Genomic DNA, 21,874 nt, shown 5'->3' on the forward strand with positions numbered 1-21,874 from the left:
CTTGTCAGATGTCAGCCAGAATAAGTATTTGAATTCACTTTTTAAAAATAAGCTAAGATACAGTTTATAGCCCACGCAGTTCATCTGTTTACGGTATATGGTTCAAGCCAGCTGTGGTAGCTCAGGAGACTGAGATGGGTAGATTACCATGAGTTTGGGGTCAGCCTCAGCTATATAACAAGACCCTGTTTCAGAGAAAGAGGAGCTGGCGAGACAGCTCAGTCGTTAAGAGCACTTGTTGCTCTTTCAGAGGTTAGTAGCACACAGATGGTGGTTCACAACTGCCTGTAACTCCAGCTCCAGGGGATCAGACACCATATTCCCAATCTCTGCAGGCATTCGCATGCATGAGCACATTTGCATGATCACTCAGGTTTCTTTGCCCAACATGCACACACACACACACACACACACACACACACTCCTTTTAAAAGAAAAGGAATTCCACCTGCTCTCACTACTGCTTTTATAGTAAGAAATCAAAGACATAGAAAAGGTATACTGTTTTAGCTCATGATTTGTGTGTGTGTGTGTTTCTCATATTCTGTGATAGCTAGAGAATTCACCAAGTGTTAATCCACCTTTGTCACATACAGGCTTCTCCCTCCCAAAGCACCTCTGCCTGCTGAACCCTGTCCCAGCCTGACCCCAGGCGTATTTAGCCCAGATGGACCGTTTCCTCGGCCATCTGTGCAGAACTGCACCCAGGTGACAGTTCTAAAGTTTCTGTCCCACTAAAGCAGTGTCATGACTGATGGGTGAGCTTCACTGCAGGAGGGAGAGACAGCCAGCATGCTGTGTCACATAAACATCGACTGCCAGCCTCTGGCAGGACCCTGTACAGACAAGCTACAAGTCGCACACACTCGGTGTAGTGGCTCCATCCCGAACTGTTGTTTGATAGTTCCTGCTGAGAGATGACAGAACATCACTGTCCAGCTACAGAAAGCAGAGCTTATCTTCAGTATATGCAAAGCCTTCAGACTCATCTAGCAAATTTCCTCCTTTGAAATGCCCATTTTATGAAAATGTCTGATTAGTGGTGAGCACTTGTTAAGATGCAGGTGTGGACTGGAAAGGAGTGTGTACACTCAGCACACAGATGTGGACTGGAAAGGAGTGTGTACACTCAGCACACAGATGTGGACTGGAAAGGAGTGTGTACACTCAGCACACAGAGACCTGCTTTGCTGCCCCGGGGCTCCTAAGTCATGTCAGTTACTGCAGTCAAATTCCCAATAAAAGATGAGTTAGGGGAAGGTTGAGTCTGACTCATGGTGTGAGAGCACAGCAGCGCTGGGGCTGCAGAGCGTGTAGCTTAGACTCCTTGGTCCCGGCAGTCAGGAAGCAGAAAACAGGGAAGGCCAGAACCAGCTGCCCTCCTCCTTTCTCAGTTGTTACTCAGTCTAGGACCCAAGCCCCTAGTGGTGTCACCAGCACACAGGCAAGTTATTCCTCTGGAAAAGTCCAAAGAGACAAACCCTCGCGTGCCTCATTGATGCCTTACGTGTTCCTTAAACCAGTTAAACTGACAGTGGAAATTGCCCATCACAGTGTTCCACTTCAAAGACTGCAGCCTATAAAGGGCATGACTGTAGAATGGATACTTTTCATGTACTCCAGCGTGTCCTGGGCACATTAGATGTATTTACTATTTACTTTGTTGCCAGGATAGAGGCTCGTGGGAGATTTTACACAACTGTGTCTGTTTTTGCCTGTCTGTCTCCTTCAGCTAATAGAATGTCCCACGGTCTTGGCAGCCACTACTTTGCTCTTACACAAGGACATGCTCCCCAGGACTCAAGGCAGGACTCCTGGCATGCTTCCCCCACCCCACAAAGGGACCATGCCGTGAACCTGGAGCCTAAAGCTGCTGTTGTCTAGCCTTATAATGCCTGCCCCACGCACACAGCCCAGAAGATTGGGCGCTGCTCACAGTAGTGAGGTCCCAAAGATCAGGAAAAGTCCAGGGTGATTCAGGAATTAGGAGTTTTCCAGCAAATCAGTTCAAATTGGTGGTGCTGTGTAGCTCCTGCATGACTTTAAAGACATGCTGGGCCGTGGTGTGCATTCCCTAAATCCCAGTACTCAAGAAGCAGAGGCAGGCAGATCTCCAAGCTCCAGGACAGCCTGGAACTACAGAACAAGTTCCAGGATAGCCAGAACTACCATAGAAACACTGTCTCAGGAAAACCAATGAATAAATATAACATACATACATACATATTAAAACTTTAAAAATTAAACCAAGTTATAAACAGTATGAACTGTTTGCTTATTTCTCTTAACGAATTTCTTTTTGTGGGTCATTAAGGTAGCTCAGTGGATAAAGTGTTTGAGGCTAAGATTGACAACATGGGTTCAATTCCTGGGGCCCATATGGTGAAAGGGAGAGAACCAGTTCCTGCAGGCTTTCTTCTGACATTCACACATAAAATAAATGTGATGAAAAGGAACTTTTTATCTATAGAAATGAAACCATAGGATGGGCTTCATGCAGTGCTTTGTTCAGACTGGAGCATTAAAGGGGAACGCTAACACTGTCGGGGCCACAAGCCCCGACTCCAAGAAAGCATACAACAAGGCATGCTTACTTCGGAAAAGGAGTGCTCTCTTCACAGCCTTGGTTTTGCCAGTTGTGTTGAGATGTCTTGAATCCTCAACCAACAGGAAACTCAAACTAGATCCCAGGGTGAGGGCTTCCTTTCCCATGTCTCTTTAGTTTTTAATCTTGCATCCTGCCTCACAGACAAGGCCTCACAGCTGCTTCAGAGGGACAAGTTGTACCTGTTCAGTTGCATGTGCATTGTGTACACACATGTGTCCTTACGACAATGTACCTGCTGGTACTCATTGTACTTATTCGAACTAAGGTAGCAAAACTGTAAAACTCGTTCATCTTCATTGACTCAGATCCAGTGTTTTCTGCTGGTATAATCTGGTAAGACATTTTGAAAGTAAAGAAGGATACTTAAAGTTTCCTAGCAGACACTCTTTATAACTGTCTGAAAGGCGAAGAGAATAATGTTCAGTAGCCACAGACTAGGAAAGCACTGTGACCTCATAGCGTTCAACTCCCTGGCTTCAACTAAATAGCATTGCTCCCCATCAAGGCCATGGCTGCCATGTGCTTCCTTCCTACCAAGCACTTGTTCTTAAGCTTCAGGTAACCACACAGAGCATCATGACCCCAGCTCGGGTCCAGCACCTACAGTGAATGCAAACTTACATCTGCCTCATTGACAACACCTTTTTTGGTATATTTTAACAAAGTTGGAAACAGTGTATGTGTGTGTGTGTGTGTGCGCACATGCACATATACATATCCACAAATAGTTAACTTGAGAAGTGGATTGTGCATATGTGTGAATGTTGCTAGCAGTGTCAGAGCTGCCTGTTTCCACACTAGAACACAGTCTGTTTGGTCTCCACTGATGATCGGCGGGGGAATGGGCCACATTAAGCTGATGTTAAAATGTGTAAAACTAGACTGTTGATGAAAGAAAAGCATGCTAGTGCTGGTTCTCAGCGTTGTCTCCTGTGTTACTTTGCAGTGGGGACATCTAATGGAAGCACAGACATCTTCCTCTTGGGCATCTCTGGGCATCACTTCATTTGCCGCTTTGTTTTATAGGTGGTAATGGCTCTTCTCAAATACTGGCCAAAGACTCACAGTCCAAAAGAAGTAATGTTCTTAAATGAATTAGAAGAAATTCTAGATGTAATTGAACCATCAGAATTTGTGAAGATCATGGAGCCTCTTTTTCGACAGTTAGCCAAGTGTGTTTCCAGCCCTCACTTCCAGGTATGTATGCAGGTTTGGGTGATGGGTCAGGTGCTCCTGTTAAATGACATTCTTGGTATGAAGCTGCTTATACCCTGGTTCTGCTGTGATCTAAGGGTGAAATTCAATTTTTTTTCACTTGATATGTACTTCAAAATTAGATATTTAAATTTGAGCCAGGCAGGTCGACTTGTTCCAGTCATCCTAGTACTTGGGAAGCTAAGGCAGGAGAATTGCTACAAGTTGAGATCAGCCTGGGCTATAGAGAGACCCTGTGCACCCCCCCCCAAAAAAATAACATTTTAGTTTTGTGTAGTTTCAATTCTCTGACTCATGCTCTCATCACTGAAAATATATTCTTAGCAAGCCTGATTGGCAGCATTGTCTATAAAGCTCGGCATTCAAGTGTGACATGCTGTGGGGTTCATAGGGTCCTGTTTATCATAATTGAGTTGTCAAAGTCATGAGAATAACTCAACAGTAAAAACCTTCAACTCTGAAAATCTCCCTCTTCATACACGCTTCTTTTCTGGCACATAAGTTTATATCTCCTTACATCTTTTAAAAAATAGTATTCTGGGGCTGGAGAGATGGCTCAGAGATTAAGAGCACTGCCTGCTCTTCCAAAGGTCCTGAGTTCAATTCCCAGCAACCACATGGTGGCTCGCAACCATCTGTAATGAGGTCTGGTGCCCTCTTCTGGCCTGCAGACATACACACAGACAGAATATAGTATGCATAATAAATAAATAAATATTTTAAAAAAATAGTATTCTGATTTTTCTTACTACCATAATCCTGCTGGGAGGCTAGTGTCCGTCACTCACTTTCTACTCAAGTTCTCCGAGCTCCTTGGCTTTCCTCCCCTTCCAGCTGCTGTGTATGGTATGTTCATTACCAGCATGGTAAAGATGTAACAATCAGCAGAACCTTGGGCTCCAGGAAGCTGGTGACCCTGGAAGCCATAACCACTTAGGCACCGTGCAGGTGAGCACTCGGGACTTCATGAAGGGACCAGAGCCTTTGCCGAGTTAGGAAAGAGTTAGGACCAAGTTAGGAATCATTGGGACCAGCAACACTGAGACAAGAAAGCCCGATAGCTCTGCTCGGGGAGTGTGGTAGCCACCAGCCACCATATAGAAAGGCCAGGTTTGCTTCTGCTGTAGAAGAACCTCTAGTACAGGCTTTCCTGTTGCACACAGCTGAGCTACTGTTACTGTAGACATCCATGGGCATTTTATGTTTGAACTAGAACAGGAAAATTCTGTTTCCAAAGCTTGGAATGAGCAGTTTTTACAAAGGAGCACCAATGTTTAAGACTATCTGGATCTCCCCATCCCCACCTCAGGCCAAGGTACAGGTGTCAGAACCCCAGGAAGAGTCAGAGACACCAGGACTGTTTGGGAACCTGAACCTCCCCAGTGACAGAAAAATGCCTAAGTATATGGAAACCTAGTTTATAAGAGGTGTTGGATGCAAGGGATAAAGAGTTTGATTGGAATATCTCTCTACACAGGGAGACAATACTTCTCCCAGAAACCATTGACCATAGGGCAGAACATACTACTATCATTTTGTTAAACTGATAGTATTTAGCTGGCTTCTAAATACTTAGCCTTATATCCTTAGGTCAGCCCAGCTCACACCTTCATCAAAGAAGCTGCTTTTTGCAGTAGACAGAGGCTAACACAAAACCACAATTGATCAAAGTGCAGAGAATAAGTGACTGGGGTGCTTGCTGTCATATCCATATCCTATCACCTTCCTCCAGGGCTCAGGGAATGTCACAGAAGAGGTAGGAAGATTGTAGGAGTCAGAGGACAGGACACCTGCTTGGAACAGTATGTCTGGACAAGCTGTGGTTGCCACACAAGTCCTGCCAGGGCCAATATAGCCAATATTCCAGTATGGGTGGAGGCGTGGTTCACAAGGCCCCACTTATAGTTGAAAGGTTGCAGATAGTCAACAGCTGCTGGAAGAAGAGTCAGCTTTCTCAAGGAGGTTATTGCTACCACATTGGACAGCCTTCTACTCATGTGCATGTGGGCCACACTGATTAGACGCCACAGGTTTTATATACATATCTGTATATGCTATTGGTAGCTTTTTAAATCTTTTGAGACAGACTCTTACTTTGTAGCCCAAACTGACCTCAAACTCATCCTCCTGCCTCAAATTTCCAAGTGTTAAGATTACTGGTGCATGCTACCATAAAGTTTTCATGTAGGAAGAAAGCCCATGGATGGGAAGGTCGTATGCAAGGCATTGACTTTGTTTAGTGGGGAACAGTTGAGTGATTCGGGCCTGCTCGCCCCAGCTGTGCACAGGGGCCATTCCTCCCATAAGCAGTCCTGTCAAGAGCAAAGTATTTAGGGACACCAAGACAGTCTGCTCCAGAGATACACAGGCACTTCTGCTGGTGATTGCGACTGAAGGATTGCAGGGTTTGGCCACCCTCATTTTTCACTGGTAACCAGCCTCGCATCCCTCATTCACTGCCAAGACACTTTGCTCTTCCTTGTAGGGGCCGTCCCCATTTCTGCTTTCTTGATAGACCCAGGTCAATACCATGTACATTCTAGAATCTTCCAGAAACATGTGGCTAGTTCTTTCTTAATATCTAGATGTTTTTTCTATGCAATTTTTTTTTACACACACCCCCACCTCGCCTGGCCATCTTGGTAGCTTTCCTTGGTGGAGTTTGTACTGTACCTCAAGCAGGGAAATGGTGGCTGTAGAAGAGACAACATTTTTGGAGTCAGTCAACTCTGGACTCCCAACTTGTTATAAAAAATAGAAAGGGGCCAGTGAAATGGCTCAGCAGATCAAGGTGCCTGTTGCCAAGCCGGATAATCTGAGTTCAATACCTGGGCTCTACATGGTAAAAAGAGAGAACCAACTCCCCAGAGTTGTCCTCTGACCACACACACACAAAATCAATAAAGTCAAAAGTACATGTGGATACATGTGTTGGTACAAAGCAACTCTGAAGATGAGTAGACAGGACAGAGTGAGTTGTGCGTTGAAGAAATCTGAAATGGAGTACTGTGCCACCGTGGTCAAAAGCCAGCACCCAGTGGTAAGGTGGCAGTACTGTTGAACTGGGGAGAACAGGCAGAGGTCCTGAGTGTGCATGCGCTGCCACTGAGCCGGGAGACTGACATCATTGGAAACATGGCAGAGTAAACTGAAAGTTCTCTTTAACCAAACTGCCAGAGCTCGTTTCAAACAACTAAGTGCAGTAGTTAATCCCTGAACTGAGGCAGGAGGGTCACAAGTTCCAGACTACTGTTTCTCAAGGAGAAAAAAAAATTGTGTTAAAAGCTAAAACAGAATTTATAATTTGAGCCTTTAAGTACCCTGTCTTCTGTTTTCTAATGTGCAGTCTTGAAATATTATATCAAAAAATATTTATTGATAGATAAGTGTTCTCTCTTGTCTCTATGAGTTCAAAGCCAGCCTGGGCTATATGTCGAGCCCTAGGCCAGTCAGGGCAGCACAGAGACCCCCGCCCCCCGCCCCGTCTCAAAAATAAAGAAAAGAAAGAGAAGGTGTTGAGGCCTATCCAGTAAAGGTGCTTGCCTTGCAAGCCTGGTGGCCTGACTTCAATATCAGAACCCATGTGACTGGCAGTGGGGAAGAGAATGGACTCCGAGTTAGCCTTTACCCTCCATACACATCATAGCACATGCTCTCGTGTATATGTACATACAGTAAATTAAAATACAGAGCCAGCAAGATGGCTCAGCAGGGAAAGGTGCTTGCCACCAAACCTGACAGTCAATTTGATCCCTAGGACCCACATAGTGAAGGGAGAGAACCAACCCCTCCATATTGTCTTATGGGCTACAGTTATGCCATACCACAGACATATACACACGTAATCGATAAATGTAATTTTGTAAAAAATAATAATACAGGTAAGGTGTTGGTCAGACATGATGGGACACCTATAATCCTCACACTTGGGAGGCCAAGGTGGAAAGTTTATAAACTTGAGTTTGCCTGACCTACGTGGTTTAAGGAAAAAAAAAAATGAAAGCAGAGAAAGTCTTGAACTCTGAAACAAGAATTATCTGCCATTCAGAGTGGTGCACACCTTTTTTCCCAGCACATGAAAGGCTCAGGCAAGAGACTCAGCATGAGCAATAGTGAGACAGCCCAAAACTGTGTGTATGCGTGTGCACATGTATGTTTTACATTTTGTTATGGCCATGGATGGAGAGAAGCGTGTGCCACAGAATGTAAGTGGGAGAGTTGGTTGTCTTCTACCCTGTCGGTTCCAGATATGACTAAGGTCATTAAGCTTGGTCACAAGTCTGCCCCCATCCATTTTACGTGTTCTCTATTTCTGTATGCGCCTTTTCGTTCCCATTTACAAAGCTCACCTCTCCTCGCTTCCTCCTGAACCCTCCACAGCTGCCTCTTCCTGCCCCACCTACTCACTCAAGGCTTCTGGTGGCAGAACTGTAGTCCTGCTCCTCCTGAGCTTCTGAGCGTGGCCACTACACTGCACTCTGGCTGAGCTTATGGAGCACTTACAGCTCTGCCTAGAGGACTGTGTGCTGGCCAGCACTGACCACATGCCCTGGTGGATTTGTGAAGTCTGGTTCTTTTTTTTATATATATTTATTTATTTTTATGTATACAATATTCTGTCTGTGTGCATGTCTGCAGCCAGAAGAGGGCACCAGACCTCTTTACAGATGGTTGTGAGCCACCATGTGGTTGCCGGGAATTGAACTCAGGACCTTTGGAAGAGCAGGCAGTGCTCTTAACCACTGAGCCATCTCTCCAGCCCTGAAGTCTGGTTCTTGTGTGTGCTTGTCAGCAGTCAGAGCAGAGGCATGGACAACAGCATATCTGGATGGAGGGCTGTGAGTGCTTATCCTAGCTTTCTTGCTCTCTGTAATGGGAACTAGTGGTAACTAATATAAAAGACCCACACACACACTGGATCCCCAGTTTACCCAAAATGAGGGCCGGCTGGCTCACAGACCCTGTGATACGGCTCTGCAGCCCTGGCAACTGCTGTCCCTCTGACTGACACAGGATCTACCTTAGATACAGCCTCCACGCTGACAGACAGCCCTCTTGCCTCTGACTATCATTGTCACAAACTTGAGGACCTGAGATTGGATCATCTGACCACACCTATTATCACAGCACTGAGGGGCTAGAAATAGGAGGGTGTTGCCAGCCAGCCTTGCCAAACTGGGGAGCTCCAAGTTTAGTGAGAGACCCTGTCTCAAAAAATAAAGTGGAGAGCAACTTGGAAGACACCCAGTGGCTTCTGTGTGTGTGTGTGTGTGTGTGTGTGTGTGTGTGTGTGTGTGTGCTCACACACATGCACTACAGACTTAATGCATTCACGCACACACATGTTGGATTTAGTGTCAGCCACCCTGGGGTCTCATATGAATGTTTATGGAGTAATTGGAAAAGTGAACAACAGTGTTGACTTCTTGATATGTACATTATCTTTTGCCTCTTCATGGACTGTTCAACACCACAATCTAGGCTATTTAGAACTGATGGAAATTGTCTGGTCCAATATAGCTTACTCTACTCACAAGTTTAACAGTAAGAATGCCTTCTCCTGTCTTTGTGCAGATGACCCACATTTCTGCCCCTTCTTCCAGGTGGCCGAGCGGGCGCTGTATTACTGGAACAATGAGTACATCATGAGTTTAATTAGTGACAACGCAGCGAAGATCCTGCCCATCATGTTTCCATCCCTGTACCGCAACTCGAAGACCCACTGGAACAAGTAGGAACCGGCAGCCCATCCGCTTCCCGTTCTTTAAGTAGCACATGCCATGCTAGCTATCACTGCAGTTAGAGCTGAAATCTAAACTCACCATCAGCTTTCATAATGAACATCAGTTTTCTTCGTGACTCTTTAAGTTAAGCAGCAGTGTGCATTGTCTGTCCTGTCGTTGGCCTCCTTACCCCATGCCAAGCCAGTACAGAGGCCTGTTTGTCTGCACCCAGTTCCCTGCTGGTCTCAACAGTAGCACCTTCCAGGCCTCTCCTAGAGTCTCCAGGGGAGCTTGAATGCCACTGCAAATTTCTTAGGATCAGTCCTGCCAGAACATGGTAGGGCACGTTACTCCTTTAAGTCCCACGACACATCGGGGAGCCCATGGGTTAAACTCCAGGGCTGCCCTGCTGTGGACATTACCCAAGGATGAAAGAGAAGAGCAGGTGGCTTATGTGACTGAGGAGTATTCTGTCTCCTCCCTTTAGTTTCACTTCATGAGGGCAAAAAAAATTAGCTCCCCCAGTGAAAGCTCTTGATGCCTTGCAAGGCGCTCCACTGGATGCCAGAAGTGTTGGATGCTGAGCTGCACACTCAGCGTTAGCCAGATGTGAACCCCAGAGCTTTCCTTTCCTCTGTGGAACACCATAAATACAGTCAGTCTCCTGTTGCTGCCATCTGAATAATTTACCCGTAATTCTTTTTTCTATTCGGTCTCCAGGTAAAGTGACTTTGGCTGCTTTTACCAGGAAGGTGACCTTCCTGGCCGGGCAGGTGCCTGCAGGCCCTGACTGGAAAAACAGATAGAGAAAGAGCTAGCAGCTTGTATTAGAACCTAGTGAACTTGTTGTGGGTAGGTCTTCAGAAATAAGGGAGACTTGGCGGTTTAGAGGGAAGGGGAAATGGCAGGAGGTAGGAGAGGGGTGAGAAGGGTCCAGTGTTGGCATTTCACTCTGGCCTTCACTCTGCAGGACAATACACGGCTTGATATACAACGCCCTGAAACTCTTCATGGAGATGAACCAAAAACTCTTTGATGACTGTACCCAGCAGTTCAAAGCAGAGAAACTGAAGTAAGTGCTCCTTGCCCAGGTTGTTTTCCCTACTCCTTAATATTCCACCGACATTGTCTGTCACCACCATTGTTTGTCTTACAGAGTTATTCTTCATTTTGAGCTTTTAAAAAGAAACCCTGTTGTGCTCTTGCTTAGGAAGCAAGGTAAAGGTTGATGGTGGCCTATTACCAAAGAGTGTGTGTCTAGCACCAGGGTCCTCACCCTTCCACTAGCTGAGTCGCCTTGGCCTTTTTCATGGTGCTGCTTCTGTGCACCTGAGGACTTCGCAGAGACTGCCTAGATGTCCAGGTGCTCTGTCCCTAGGCTGGGCATATGGTCATGTGGCTGATTAGTAATGACTGGCTGGCAGGATGTCTCAGTTCCTTATGTCTGATAACTTGAGCTCAGAACCTGTGTGAAAACAGGAGAGCGTGGACTCCACAGCGTTGTCCTCTGACCTCCACACTCATGCCATGTTCTACTACAAGCTGCTAGTTCTGACTCCGTCTGTTTCCACAGTCAGGGCTTGCAGGTACCTACCCATACCCAAGTAATAATAATGCATCTTACTTATTTACTTAAACAAGTCACTTTTCAGGCCAGGCGTGGCAACACAAGTCCATTACCCCAACATTCAGGAGGCTGAGGCAGGAAGAGTACTATAAGATACAAGGTCACCTTAGCTATATAGTGAGACCTTGTCCTTTTGAAGAAAAAGAAGAAAAAAAATCACCCTTCCAAACCCAGTGTGAACTGTTGGCAGATTTTAGCTCTGCTTGCCACTTAAAAGTGACTAAGGTAGAGAAACTACAGGTGTCTGTCTAGCCAACCATCATTTCTTTGTTCCTCAGATGATGTGTGAGTCTTGGCTGCATATCTGGCTCTGTTTTGGTGTCTGATGATACAGTAGTGAATGCCGTCACAGGCTGGGTGAAGCACAGGGTAGCAGGGCTACACCAGACCAGGTCTCAGCCCTCGAGGGCGGAGTGCACATGGGCTAAAGTCAGTGTGATGTAAGTGTCTAAGAAGAAGCTCTCCGGTGTCCCCTCCTCCACTCCTAAGAGAGTCACAGTGCTCCAAAAGTTGTCTGTGGTAGCTTTTTTTCTTTCTTTTTTTGCCTCAAAAACAGTGGCCTAAATCCAGTGCCTCTAATGATGGTGTCGAAGCAACCCTGGTCTCCCTTGGGATCCTGTCACCACTGGGGTGCTGGCTATGGCTTCCTTGGCTCTTCTGCAGACCCGCCTGCCAGTGGGTATGAAAATAGCCAGCCAGCCAGGCTAGGAACATTGAATCTACTTGCAGGAGATAGGGAGTGTTTTAAATTCTTGTTTAATATTTAACTTTTTTACTTTTTAAAATCTTTATTCTAACTCTTGGCCAGTTTTTAGGTTTGGTTTCTTTCATCCCACATTGTTGAGAGCCACAGTAAAAGACATGGAATAAGACCAGAAAGGCCCTGGAGAAAGTGGTGGTGTTGCTAACATCTCCAAGCTTTCACCCCTATCCTGCCTGAATGCAAGTCTTCTCTAATGCAAATGACGTTTTACTGTTTTTCAGAGAGAAGCTAAAAATGAAAGAGCGAGAAGAAGCATGGGTTAAAATAGAAAATCTAGCCAAAGCGAATCCCCAGGTACTAAAAAAGAGAGTAACACGGGAGTGTTGAGGCGTTGCTTGAATGTTTGATGAAATAGGATCTAGCCCCACCCCAGGAGGGGAGGCCATCGTCACTAACACTGTATGTGCAAATGTCCACAATAAAACACTTTCCAACTTTGTAACCTTCCTCTTGTATAAGTACTTATTTGCCACACAGAATTTTTACCACAAAATTGACTTTTTTCTCTTCTTTTTAAAAGTAAGATATGATGTGGTAAAAAGAAAATCAGGATGTAACCTCTTAAAACTGTAATGTCCTTTCTTGCTCAGATGTCATAAATGCTGTCACTTGAACCATATTTCTCTTTTTTATTTTCATATTCGAAACAGATGAAGTATGCTGATAAGCTAACTGACTTCCGCCCTGCTCACACTAACCTTTCCTCTACCCTAGCTGATGCCCGTATGTTCTCGCAAGGTGAAGCGAGGCACAAATGGTCAGCAGCCTCCATCCACTGTTAGCTCTTAGGCTGCCAGAGCCTGGGACAGCTTTGCAGTCGTGGTCCCCTGATGTTATGTCTGCTGGACTGACTGATCGGTGATACCGGGGTGTTTCTCCTTGCTCTGTGTGTGTCTGGTTCTATCGGTCACTTGATGAAATGTCTGACCTTCCACACTAAGATCTCTCAGGCTTCTCTCAGCTCTCCAGGGAAGAAAATGTTTTACTTAACCGTGTATTTCTTTTTGGTGAGAAGTGTGTATAAATTATTATCTAAGTTGGATGTGGGTTTTTTAATCTTTGTCATTTAATAAAAATGATCCATGAAGATAACAGTGTGTACTTTCCTAAAGCAACATGCTGACCTGCATCCGTCAATGAAAAGAGACTTAATGGCAGTCTGGTACGGGTTTGTGGTTCCACCTGGACAAATAGCCGCATTTCCCAGCCTTCCTGTCCATGCTGCAGAGAAGTTCTTCTGAGGCCTGTAGCTTAATTATAGAGATCTGCGTTTATGGGTTAGGTTTATGTTGAAAGTGAGGTTGAAGTACTGATAGTTGTAAAACGTGGGAAAAGCATACGTGGGCAGGCTTAGGTGGTTCAGCCTTGCTGACATTGCCCTGGGGATCTTGGTTTGTTTGGAAGGTTTTATTTAGCTAAGGAGTGAAGAGCCTTGGAAAGTGTGCTTTGTCTAGAATATGGAAATAATCTGTTGGAAAAAAAAAAACTGCCTAAAACTTCTTCATACAAACTAAGAGCTGGTTGTTGTGTCAGCATGTGGTCTGGGGTCGCCACTGCCTTGCAGCAAAGGTTCCTGGTTTATTCCTTTTGATGGCTCTTTAAACTGTCTGTGGTGGGTTTGCATTGAAGCTGTGGTGACCTCCTGCCCACTGTCCTCACCCCCATCTGTGTGTGGAACCATCTGTGACAGTCCTCAAGAGTCTTGTCCACATGCCCAGCCCCATGACACAGTGTTTCTGAAGCGGAAAATACTTCATGTGCTAAGACCTCAGAGCTGAAAGTGTAGCCTTAGAACTCACTCTTCTGAGAGAAAAGTTAGTACTAACTAATTTCCGGTCAGTACTTGTTATTACAGGGTTCAGTGTGGTGTTGGATATGTGAGTTCTTAAGCAGTTTTCATATCAACCCTGGTGAGAGTGAACATGCAGCTTCACTATCCAAAGGAAGGTTACCAGCAATTCAGTGTGTTCACTGGCTTCCCAAAGCAACCCCTTGTTTCTGCAGGCCAAGCAAATGTCTCATCTGCCCAGAGATGTGAAATGCCCAGGCAGGCTGGTGGAGAAGGAATCTGGAAGCTGTGGCTTAAAAGACATTGTTTTGGGTTTCCCATGCCATATGCTTTGGGTGGAATTCCAAAACACCGGTCATTTCCAACAATGGTGTGTTTCTTTTAATCCACCAGATAGACTCTAGAGCATCTTACTGCTCGTCCCCCGCCCCCAGCTGGGCCACTGTGGCAGGGGATCGTGCCTCAGGTCCTCCACCTTCTATGGAGGCCTGTGCATTCTCATCCTCCATGAGCTGCTGCCTCTTGAGTTCCTGTGGTCTTTGTGGAAAGCCTGCTTGTGCCTACTGGGAGTGAGCTTCATCTGCTGTGAACCAGCACAGCCCATGAGCACAGAATCCTTTCCACAGCTCGTGCAACTCCTGTGGGAAACACTGGCTTTATCCTGGAGTATCAAGATGAAGCCTCTGCTTTAGCTCGGCCCCCAGTAGTGTGTCATGTAAACTTCCATCACTTTCTCTTCCTCTCCACCTGACTCAGCACCTTGAGGACAAGGTGCCATGTATCCTGAATCAAATTATGGAAATTGCCAGTGATAGAAACATAAGAGCCAAATACAGCCTGGCATCTACAAGCATAGGGTGCATAAGGTGGCCGGTGCACCCAGAGCATAGTACACGACCAAGGACAGGACTGCTCTAGACTGCAGAGGCAGGTGTGGCTCGTGTCTGTGGGGCGGTTCAGAAAGAAATGGCACTGGTATTGGATGAGGTCTAGCCCGGGGGTAACAGGGAGTCCTGACTCTACAGTTGTCACACAGTCTGCATTTGAGGCAAGGGCCCAAGACCTAGGCAAGTCGCAAGGTATTAGAGAAACCCAGGGTCGGCCTTGAGGGAGCTGTGATAAGACTGGAGAGAGGGCAGAAGCCATCTGCCTTTATCCTTCCAAATGTATGTAAGGAGCACAGTGGCCCAGGCGGACTTGCAGTTCAGTCAGCAGCAGGATGGTGTGCCGGAAGGGCCAGGCTCTTCGAGGAGCGTGTGAAGGGGGCTCCTGAGCAGAGCAGGTAGCACGAAGGGGAGGAGGGCTCTGCGGTTGTAAGAAGAAACTGGAGTGCCAAGTTTGGTTACAACAAGTACAGGGCCTGGAGGGAAAAGCGGACACGTGGTTGGTGTCCAGGAGGTGGCTTATTAGAGAAAGAGCAGGAGCCAGACTGGCCTGAACAGAGCTGCTAGCCAAAGGGGTGGCTGAGACCAAGTATGTGGGTGGCCGTAGCCGGAACATGGGACCCAGCATCCTCCAGGCTTTAGGCTTCTTGGCAGCACATACATAGCAAGGGAAGAACTGAGCATAACCTCCAACCTGCAACAGACACTGCCTGTCCCCGCCACCCCGGCTGACCACACAGGGAGAACAGGTGCCAGCAGCTAACAAGCTGTGGGCTACATCCCTCTGCTCACAAAGCCTGAAGTCACTGGGGCCAGGGTGGGGACCATCTGCCATTACAACCTGCCTGATGCACCCAGAACACAAGGAAGTGGAGAGGTAGGAAAGCTGAGCACAGGGCCCCAAGGCAGAGCAGGCCTGATTCCAGGGGCACAGGGGGCCAGGTTAGAGGGATCAGCAAAAATCCAGGCTGCGTTAGTTTTTAGTGACAAGCAGGATATCGGGATATATTGAAAGGTTTGAGATATTAAGAAAATACTGTGGAATGAAGGAGGATTTGGGGCAGCTGCCTCAGGGTGGATGTGAAGAAGGGAAGAGAGCTGGGGGTGGGGAGGGCTTGACAGGCTGTGTGCAGAGAACGGGCTGAGAAGTGGCCATTTGCTGTGGGCAGTGCCCCTTCAGTGTGTTGGCTTCAGAGATGCAGGAGGGCTGTGGGCTGACTGGTTTGAGGTGAACTTAGGAAGATGTAGAAGTGATCTTGGGGCCAGCAGAGGGTCATTCCCATAACCTAGCCTGAAGGAGGGTGAGCCCCTTTCCAGCATCCAACAGGCAGCAACCCACAGGCTTCATCAGTGGGCAAGTAGGCAAGCTTGTCTCCTACCACATGGCTTCTTGTGGGAGAGGGCCACAGGGAAGGACAGTGGGCAAGCGACCCCTGCAGTATGAGGGCCCTAAGTTCAGACCCGGCACCTAACAGAGAGTGACTCCATACTTTGCATTGCAGTATGCAGTGTATAGTCAAGCCAGCGCCATGAGCATTCCGGTGGCAATGGAGACAGATGGGCCTCAGTTTGAAGATGTGCAGATGCTGAGAAAGACAGTGAGCGACGAGACTCGTCAGGTAAAAGTGCATTGAGCTCAGCAGGGCTGTGCCCGCTACAGATGTGCTTGACGGGTCCGTCACGTTCCGCTAAGCTAATGCTATAAAGGGAAATGTAGTCACCTGTTAGGAAACATCTGTAGATCTGAATGATCAGATTGCTAGAAAAGTTAACAAGTAAGTGGATGTCTGCAATTTGTTGCTTCATTTACCTTAGTAACAGAAACCCAACTCCTAACTATGTGTTATATGAGCGTGAGCAAAATCTGAAGCTTTGCAATAGCATCTTGCCATTCACTTTTCCCTTTGCAGCCCTCTCACTTCTGCTCTGGCTCAGAGACACTTCCTTTAGTTCTTCATAGCAGGTGTTAACACTCCTCATCTCCCAGGACACCAAATGGGGAAGCTTAGCCTCAACCGGGAACCAAAGCCCCTGTGGCAGCCAGGGCTGTGCCAACAGCGATTCCAGTAACTGCAACTCCATGCAACCATTTAGAGCAGTTCTGATCCAGAGATCTCTTTCTGTCAAATTGAGAACACACGCAGAAAGGTTTTAAGGAGGGTTATCCACTGAGTTCTTCTGCAGGTCCTAAGAGTCTGCATTCGTCTGGGCATGCTCCCTGTTCCAGGCAAGTGTAAACAATGCTTTGAATGGACCTAGAGGTGTTGATTATTCTGACTTGTGAATTTTAGCCCCCTTTGACCAATGATAGGATCCCTAGACATTAGCACTCAGATTCTGGAATGTAGAAGGGAACCTTATTGCCGATTACTGCTCCTGAAGTCTATTGGAGTGCAGTTAAATAAACAGAAGGGTTCTCTAATCTGTTTTGTTTGGTTCCAGTAAATCCCCACCTGATAAGATAGCATGAGGCATTACTAAGAGTGAGCAATCTAGCCAGCTGAGCCTCCATCAGTCCCAACCACAGGTATCTGCAGAACACCAGACGTGGAACCTTCTGAACTGGGCTGTGGCCCCAGGGTAGCACACAGAAGCACTTCAAAACCTGGCCTGAAGAAAGGGTGCGGCAGCATCTCTTCATGATTACTGGTGACGGGGCCCAGAAAGGCTGCGGCTTGTATGTCAATACCATAAGCAGAGGTGCCTGTGGCCATTTTTTTTTCACCGTAGCAACATGGTTGCCCAATTGGGAGTCACAGCTCCCGGTCACAGTGCTAAGCAAGGAGGGCTCAGCCTTAGCACTTGTCATGGGAATCCATGTTCATCCTCAGCCCCTTGACTTAAATTAAAGTTTGTTTAAATAGGTGAATGAATAGTTCTTTCTACTCAGCCAAACATGAAAGAACTAAAAATACAATGGAAAAAAAATCATGAATTAGTTGAATCTACACTTTCCTTATTATAGTGGTTATTCTTGGCAATGAATAGATCTCATCAAGAATTCAACTGGACCAGGCGTGGTGGCACACACCTTTAATCCCAGCACTGAGGAGGCAGAGGCAGGCGGATCTCTGTGAGTTCTAGACCAGCCTGGTCTACAGAGTGAATTCCAGGACAGCCAAGGATAAATAGAGAAACCCTGTCTTGAAAACAAACAGACAACAACAAAAAAGAATTCAACTGGGCCTAGTTACTCAGGCCCATAATCCCAGCACTTGACAAGGCAAGGGAATTGTGAGATCAAGGCCAGTCTGGGTCATGTAGAGAGACTCATCTCCTGAAGAAAAGGAAAGAGGGATGATTAGAAAAGGAAGAAAACCTATGTATTTTCTGTGTTCTACCTGTAGGCATTTTCACTTTGGTTTTGCATCCCTGAATTTGCCAATGGCAGTCCAGCTGAATGCTTATCTGAGATGCCCATGTTCCTCTGGGATTTGGTGACTTCTTTCTCTTTTTTGGGGGGAGGGGGGCTTTTTGAGACAGGGCTTCTACTTGGGCCATATAAAGTTTAGAAGAAGTTGAAGGCTTGTAAGCCATTTACTGCACAATGAATACGTGAAAGTTCAGAGGAATTTTTTCTTCTGGTACATCCTTCAGCTTTGGTCACAATTCACTATAACTTACACCGTGTGCTTTACAAGATCAGCTACTGGATCAAGAACACACCAAATTCATCATACACCTCAAGCAAAAACGCCTTGAAAAGTCTCTGACATTGTTAGCCCTGGGACCATGGAGCCTCCTAGCTGTTATCCATGGTGGTGACAGGTACCCTTTTGGTAAAACCAGTTGGGCATTCTCAGCAGCCTTGGCAGGTTGCTCTGAGAGGCTCCTGTGGCTGTCTGTTTCTGTGACTCTTAAAATTACATCATCTAGTTGTTTTCTGTGTGATTGACATTCTTACAAAGTCGGTCCTCCACCTTATTTTTGAGTTCTGTGGCTCATGCTCCTGAGTCAGAAGATACCGTGCACAGGGAAGTTAGTTCTCTCCAAATTAATTTCTCCACTAGAATCCCAGCAGTTTTTTGTTTTGTTTTGTTTTTACCCCTTCAGAAACTGACAAGCGGAGATATACCTCGGTGGGTAGAGTGCTTGCCTAGTGTGTGCAAAAGCCTGGGTGGTTCCCACACATCATAAACCCTTCATGGTGGTACACTCCTGGAGCCTTAGCACTTGGGAAGTGAAGGCAGGAAAATCAAAAGTTCAAAGTCATTCCTGGCTACATAACATGTTCAGAGGTCAACCCGGGCTCAAAAACCAACCAGTTCTGAAATTGTATGGCTCAAAGACAGAGCAGGAGGATCTCAAGCTTGAAGCCGTCTGGGCAACAGTAAAGAGCCTGCCTCGGAAATGGAATAAAAATTTCCGTGGAAATTCAGAAGACCTAGAATAGCAACCCTGAAAACAGATAACACTGCCCAGTGTCAAGATATCTGTGGTTTAAACCTCAGAGCTTTAGTATATGAAGTTGCATGAGTCTTCAGTGTCTAGATGAAGGTTTTCTGAAGTATGGGCTCATTGGTAATATTTGAAATGATAAACTCCTTTTTTGTTGTTTTTGTTTCTGTTTTTTGAGACAGGGTTTCTTTGTGTTGTCCTGGGACTCATTATGTTACCAGGCTGGCACAGAGATCAGTCTATCTCAGCCTCCCAAGTGCTGGGATTAAAGGCGTGCACCACCACTACCAGGTGAAATGGTAATCTCTTCTTCATTTGAGAACATTTGGAATTCTCAGTCAGTTATGACAGCAAAAGAATATGCCAAGTAGCAGATGTTGTAGCCCATGCCCGTGGTGCTAGTGCTCTGGATACCAAGGCTAGATTGTGTACATTTAAGGCTAGTCCAGGCTACATGGGAAGACCTTGGCTCAAAAACCAAACAAAGCTATAGCTAAAAACTAAGGTCTGCGGTTCAATAATGTGAACACTTTCTGTGGCCCTCAGATTTATTTTCACTGCTTTTCCAACAAGATTCCATGTTTCTCTAAGTGGGTTTGACTGTTGGGTCAGGACAGAGTGAGAGGCAAATAAGATGGTTCTGCTGAAGACTAGGGGCAAGAGTTAATGCTAAGAAAGGCATTTGGTTGTTGGGGGAGGTGGAGAGAAATTCAATAATGTTTGGATTTTCTTTGTGGAACCTGTGGAACCCTATACAGAACACACCCCTGAAAAGTGTGTAAGCTTCATGTGAATAATTGAAAATATTAACAATTTTCATTTTTAACAGTTGGTCGGGAGAAAAGCAGTGTCTACCACGCAAGTCAGGAAGGTGTAGAGACGGAAGGCAGGCAGTGCAGGTACTCCTTGGCAAATGCATAGAGTGTACTTAAGGCTTTGTATCTGCCAGAGCGTGATGAGTCACCACGGCATGCATGAAGTATTTTCCCTTCTTCCCATAACATCACACCTCGTGATGGGCAGGACAGAACTAAAGAACGTTGACTACGTCTACCCCAAATTTCATTCTAAAGTTTGAACTCAACACCTCTCCAAGATAAAGGAGGTGTGCTCCATTGTGTACGCAACCCATGTTCTCTACAGGGCCTCTAGCAACACTTCCTGCTTCCTCATCCACCCACCCTTGCCTGCATGCTGCCAGCGCATCCTCTCCCCCAGATCTTGCTCATGCTACACCACCATCTGCATGGTGTCTCATTCTTCCCTGCCTCCTTTCCTCTCGTTGTTCCTCTTGTGGTTTGTCAAATCCTCTGCTTCATGCATCTGTTTGCAATGCTAAGCAGAGAGGCCCCTCATGTATGTCCAGAAGCTCTGGTCACTTCCTTTTCCTCGGTTCACCTTCACTGGGTCCAGCTCCAAGGCCTTGACTATGGGCTGTACGTTAAGGCATTTCTTGTCTCTGGCATGCCTGTGTCAGAGGTAATTACATATTTCATGTATTTTAAAATGTTGGTTTGCATTAGGATGGACCCAAAATTCAAGGTAGAATTTTACCTCTGAATTTCTGATGGGTTAGAAATAAACCACTCTTTACGTGCCAACTTTGGTGGTGCACACCCAAAATCTCAGCACGTGGGAGCCTAAGGCAGGAGGATCATGGATTTGAAACCAGCCTGGGTTTTGTAGCAAAACTCAAATCAATAAATACACTCTTAGAAGCATATGTACTGGTGAGAGCCTGTATGGGGACTGGAGACAGTCTGTATGGGGACTGGAGACAGTCTGTATGGAGACAGTCTGTATGGGGACTGGAGACAGTCTGTATGGAGACAGTCTGTATGGGGACTGGAGACAGTCTGTATGGAGACAGTCTGTATGGGGACTGGAGACAGTCTGTATGGAGACAGTCTGTATGGGGACAGGTGACAATCTGTATGGGGACTGGAGACAGTTTATATGGAGATTGCTGATTGGTTTCTTGGCAGGCAAATCAAAAAGCTTTCCTTCACCATGTTGAGTGCTAAGGTTCAAGTGACAGCTCTAGCAATAATCCTGGTGTCAGACAAGACACCGGAGCCCTTACCACTGCTGTTTTCATACGCAGATCCACCGAGAACCCTACTAAGACCCCAGACTCTGAAATGCAGGCTTCTGTTTGTGACTTGGCAGGTGCTTGAGTTTCCAGCCGGAGCATAGGAGCATGTTTCATCACCATATGGGAGTCAGGCATCAGCACACGGAGCAGCCATTCATACACGCTCTCTCTGTTGTCATATAGTTGGCTTTCAGTAGTTCTTTTTTCCCTAGATTACATCATAAAGGTTTATTGTCTTTAATGCTGTGGTTTTTGGTTGGAGACACTGGATGGAAAGGAAAACAGTTGGGGTTAAGGAACTTAGGTCCAAAAGCACTGCTGGCCGCCTCCGTCTTCTCGCAGCACATTGCCTTTGGACAGCTGACTTGGTCTGTTCTGTTCCAGAGTGCTGGTGCTAACATCACAGCCTCCGCTAAGCTGAGACATGCTCAGTGCAGGCTCTTCCCTCTGGCCCCGTTCTTTGCAGATACAGTTAGCTAAACCTCTGGGCCTGCTGGCTCATGCTCATAACCCCAGCACTTGGGAGGCCAAGGCAGAAGGATTGCCATGAGGTCAAGGCCAGCATGGACTTCATAATAAATTTAAGGCCATCCTGGGCTACATAATGAGATCCTGTCTCAAAACAGGTGCGTGTGTGCACATGTGTGTGTATGCACAGTCTAAATCTTCCTGGTAAAGTGGAGTTCCTAAACTTCAGAAAGAGAATGGAAAGGAATTTTTCATTTCCTAGACTTGATATCAGGAGCTTTTTTGTAAATGACTTCTGGGTACA

At 46.3% G+C, this 21,874-nt stretch overlaps 1 protein-coding gene across 9 annotated transcripts in view; it reads left to right on the plus strand.

The window, feature by feature from the left end:
• The window catches only part of Ppp2r5c (protein phosphatase 2 regulatory subunit B'gamma), a 131,615-nt gene that overhangs the window by 106,425 nt on the left and 3,316 nt on the right, over window positions 1-21,874 (plus strand). For 3 of the 9 annotated variants that reach the window (XM_050154647.1, XM_050154648.1, XM_050154651.1), the window contains 5 exons: window positions 3,635-3,805; window positions 9,427-9,554; window positions 10,517-10,618; window positions 12,158-12,230; window positions 16,112-16,228. In XM_050154647.1, the coding sequence (XP_050010604.1) occupies window positions 3,635-3,805; window positions 9,427-9,554; window positions 10,517-10,618; window positions 12,158-12,230; window positions 16,112-16,228 (591 nt within the window). Of the gene's footprint in view, window positions 1-3,634; window positions 3,806-9,426; window positions 9,555-10,516; window positions 10,619-12,157; window positions 12,231-12,650; window positions 13,029-16,111; window positions 16,235-16,768; window positions 16,770-19,836; window positions 19,907-21,874 lie in introns of those variants that run through there. The other 6 variants (XM_050154649.1, XM_050154653.1, XM_050154650.1 and 3 more) reach the window with 4 other exon arrangements.

Source organism: Alexandromys fortis, unplaced genomic scaffold (genome assembly GCF_014885135.2).
Source record: "Alexandromys fortis isolate MF-2015 unplaced genomic scaffold, M_Fortis_MF-2015_v1.1 scaffold_91, whole genome shotgun sequence".
Taxonomy (NCBI): domain Eukaryota; kingdom Metazoa; phylum Chordata; class Mammalia; order Rodentia; family Cricetidae; genus Alexandromys; species Alexandromys fortis.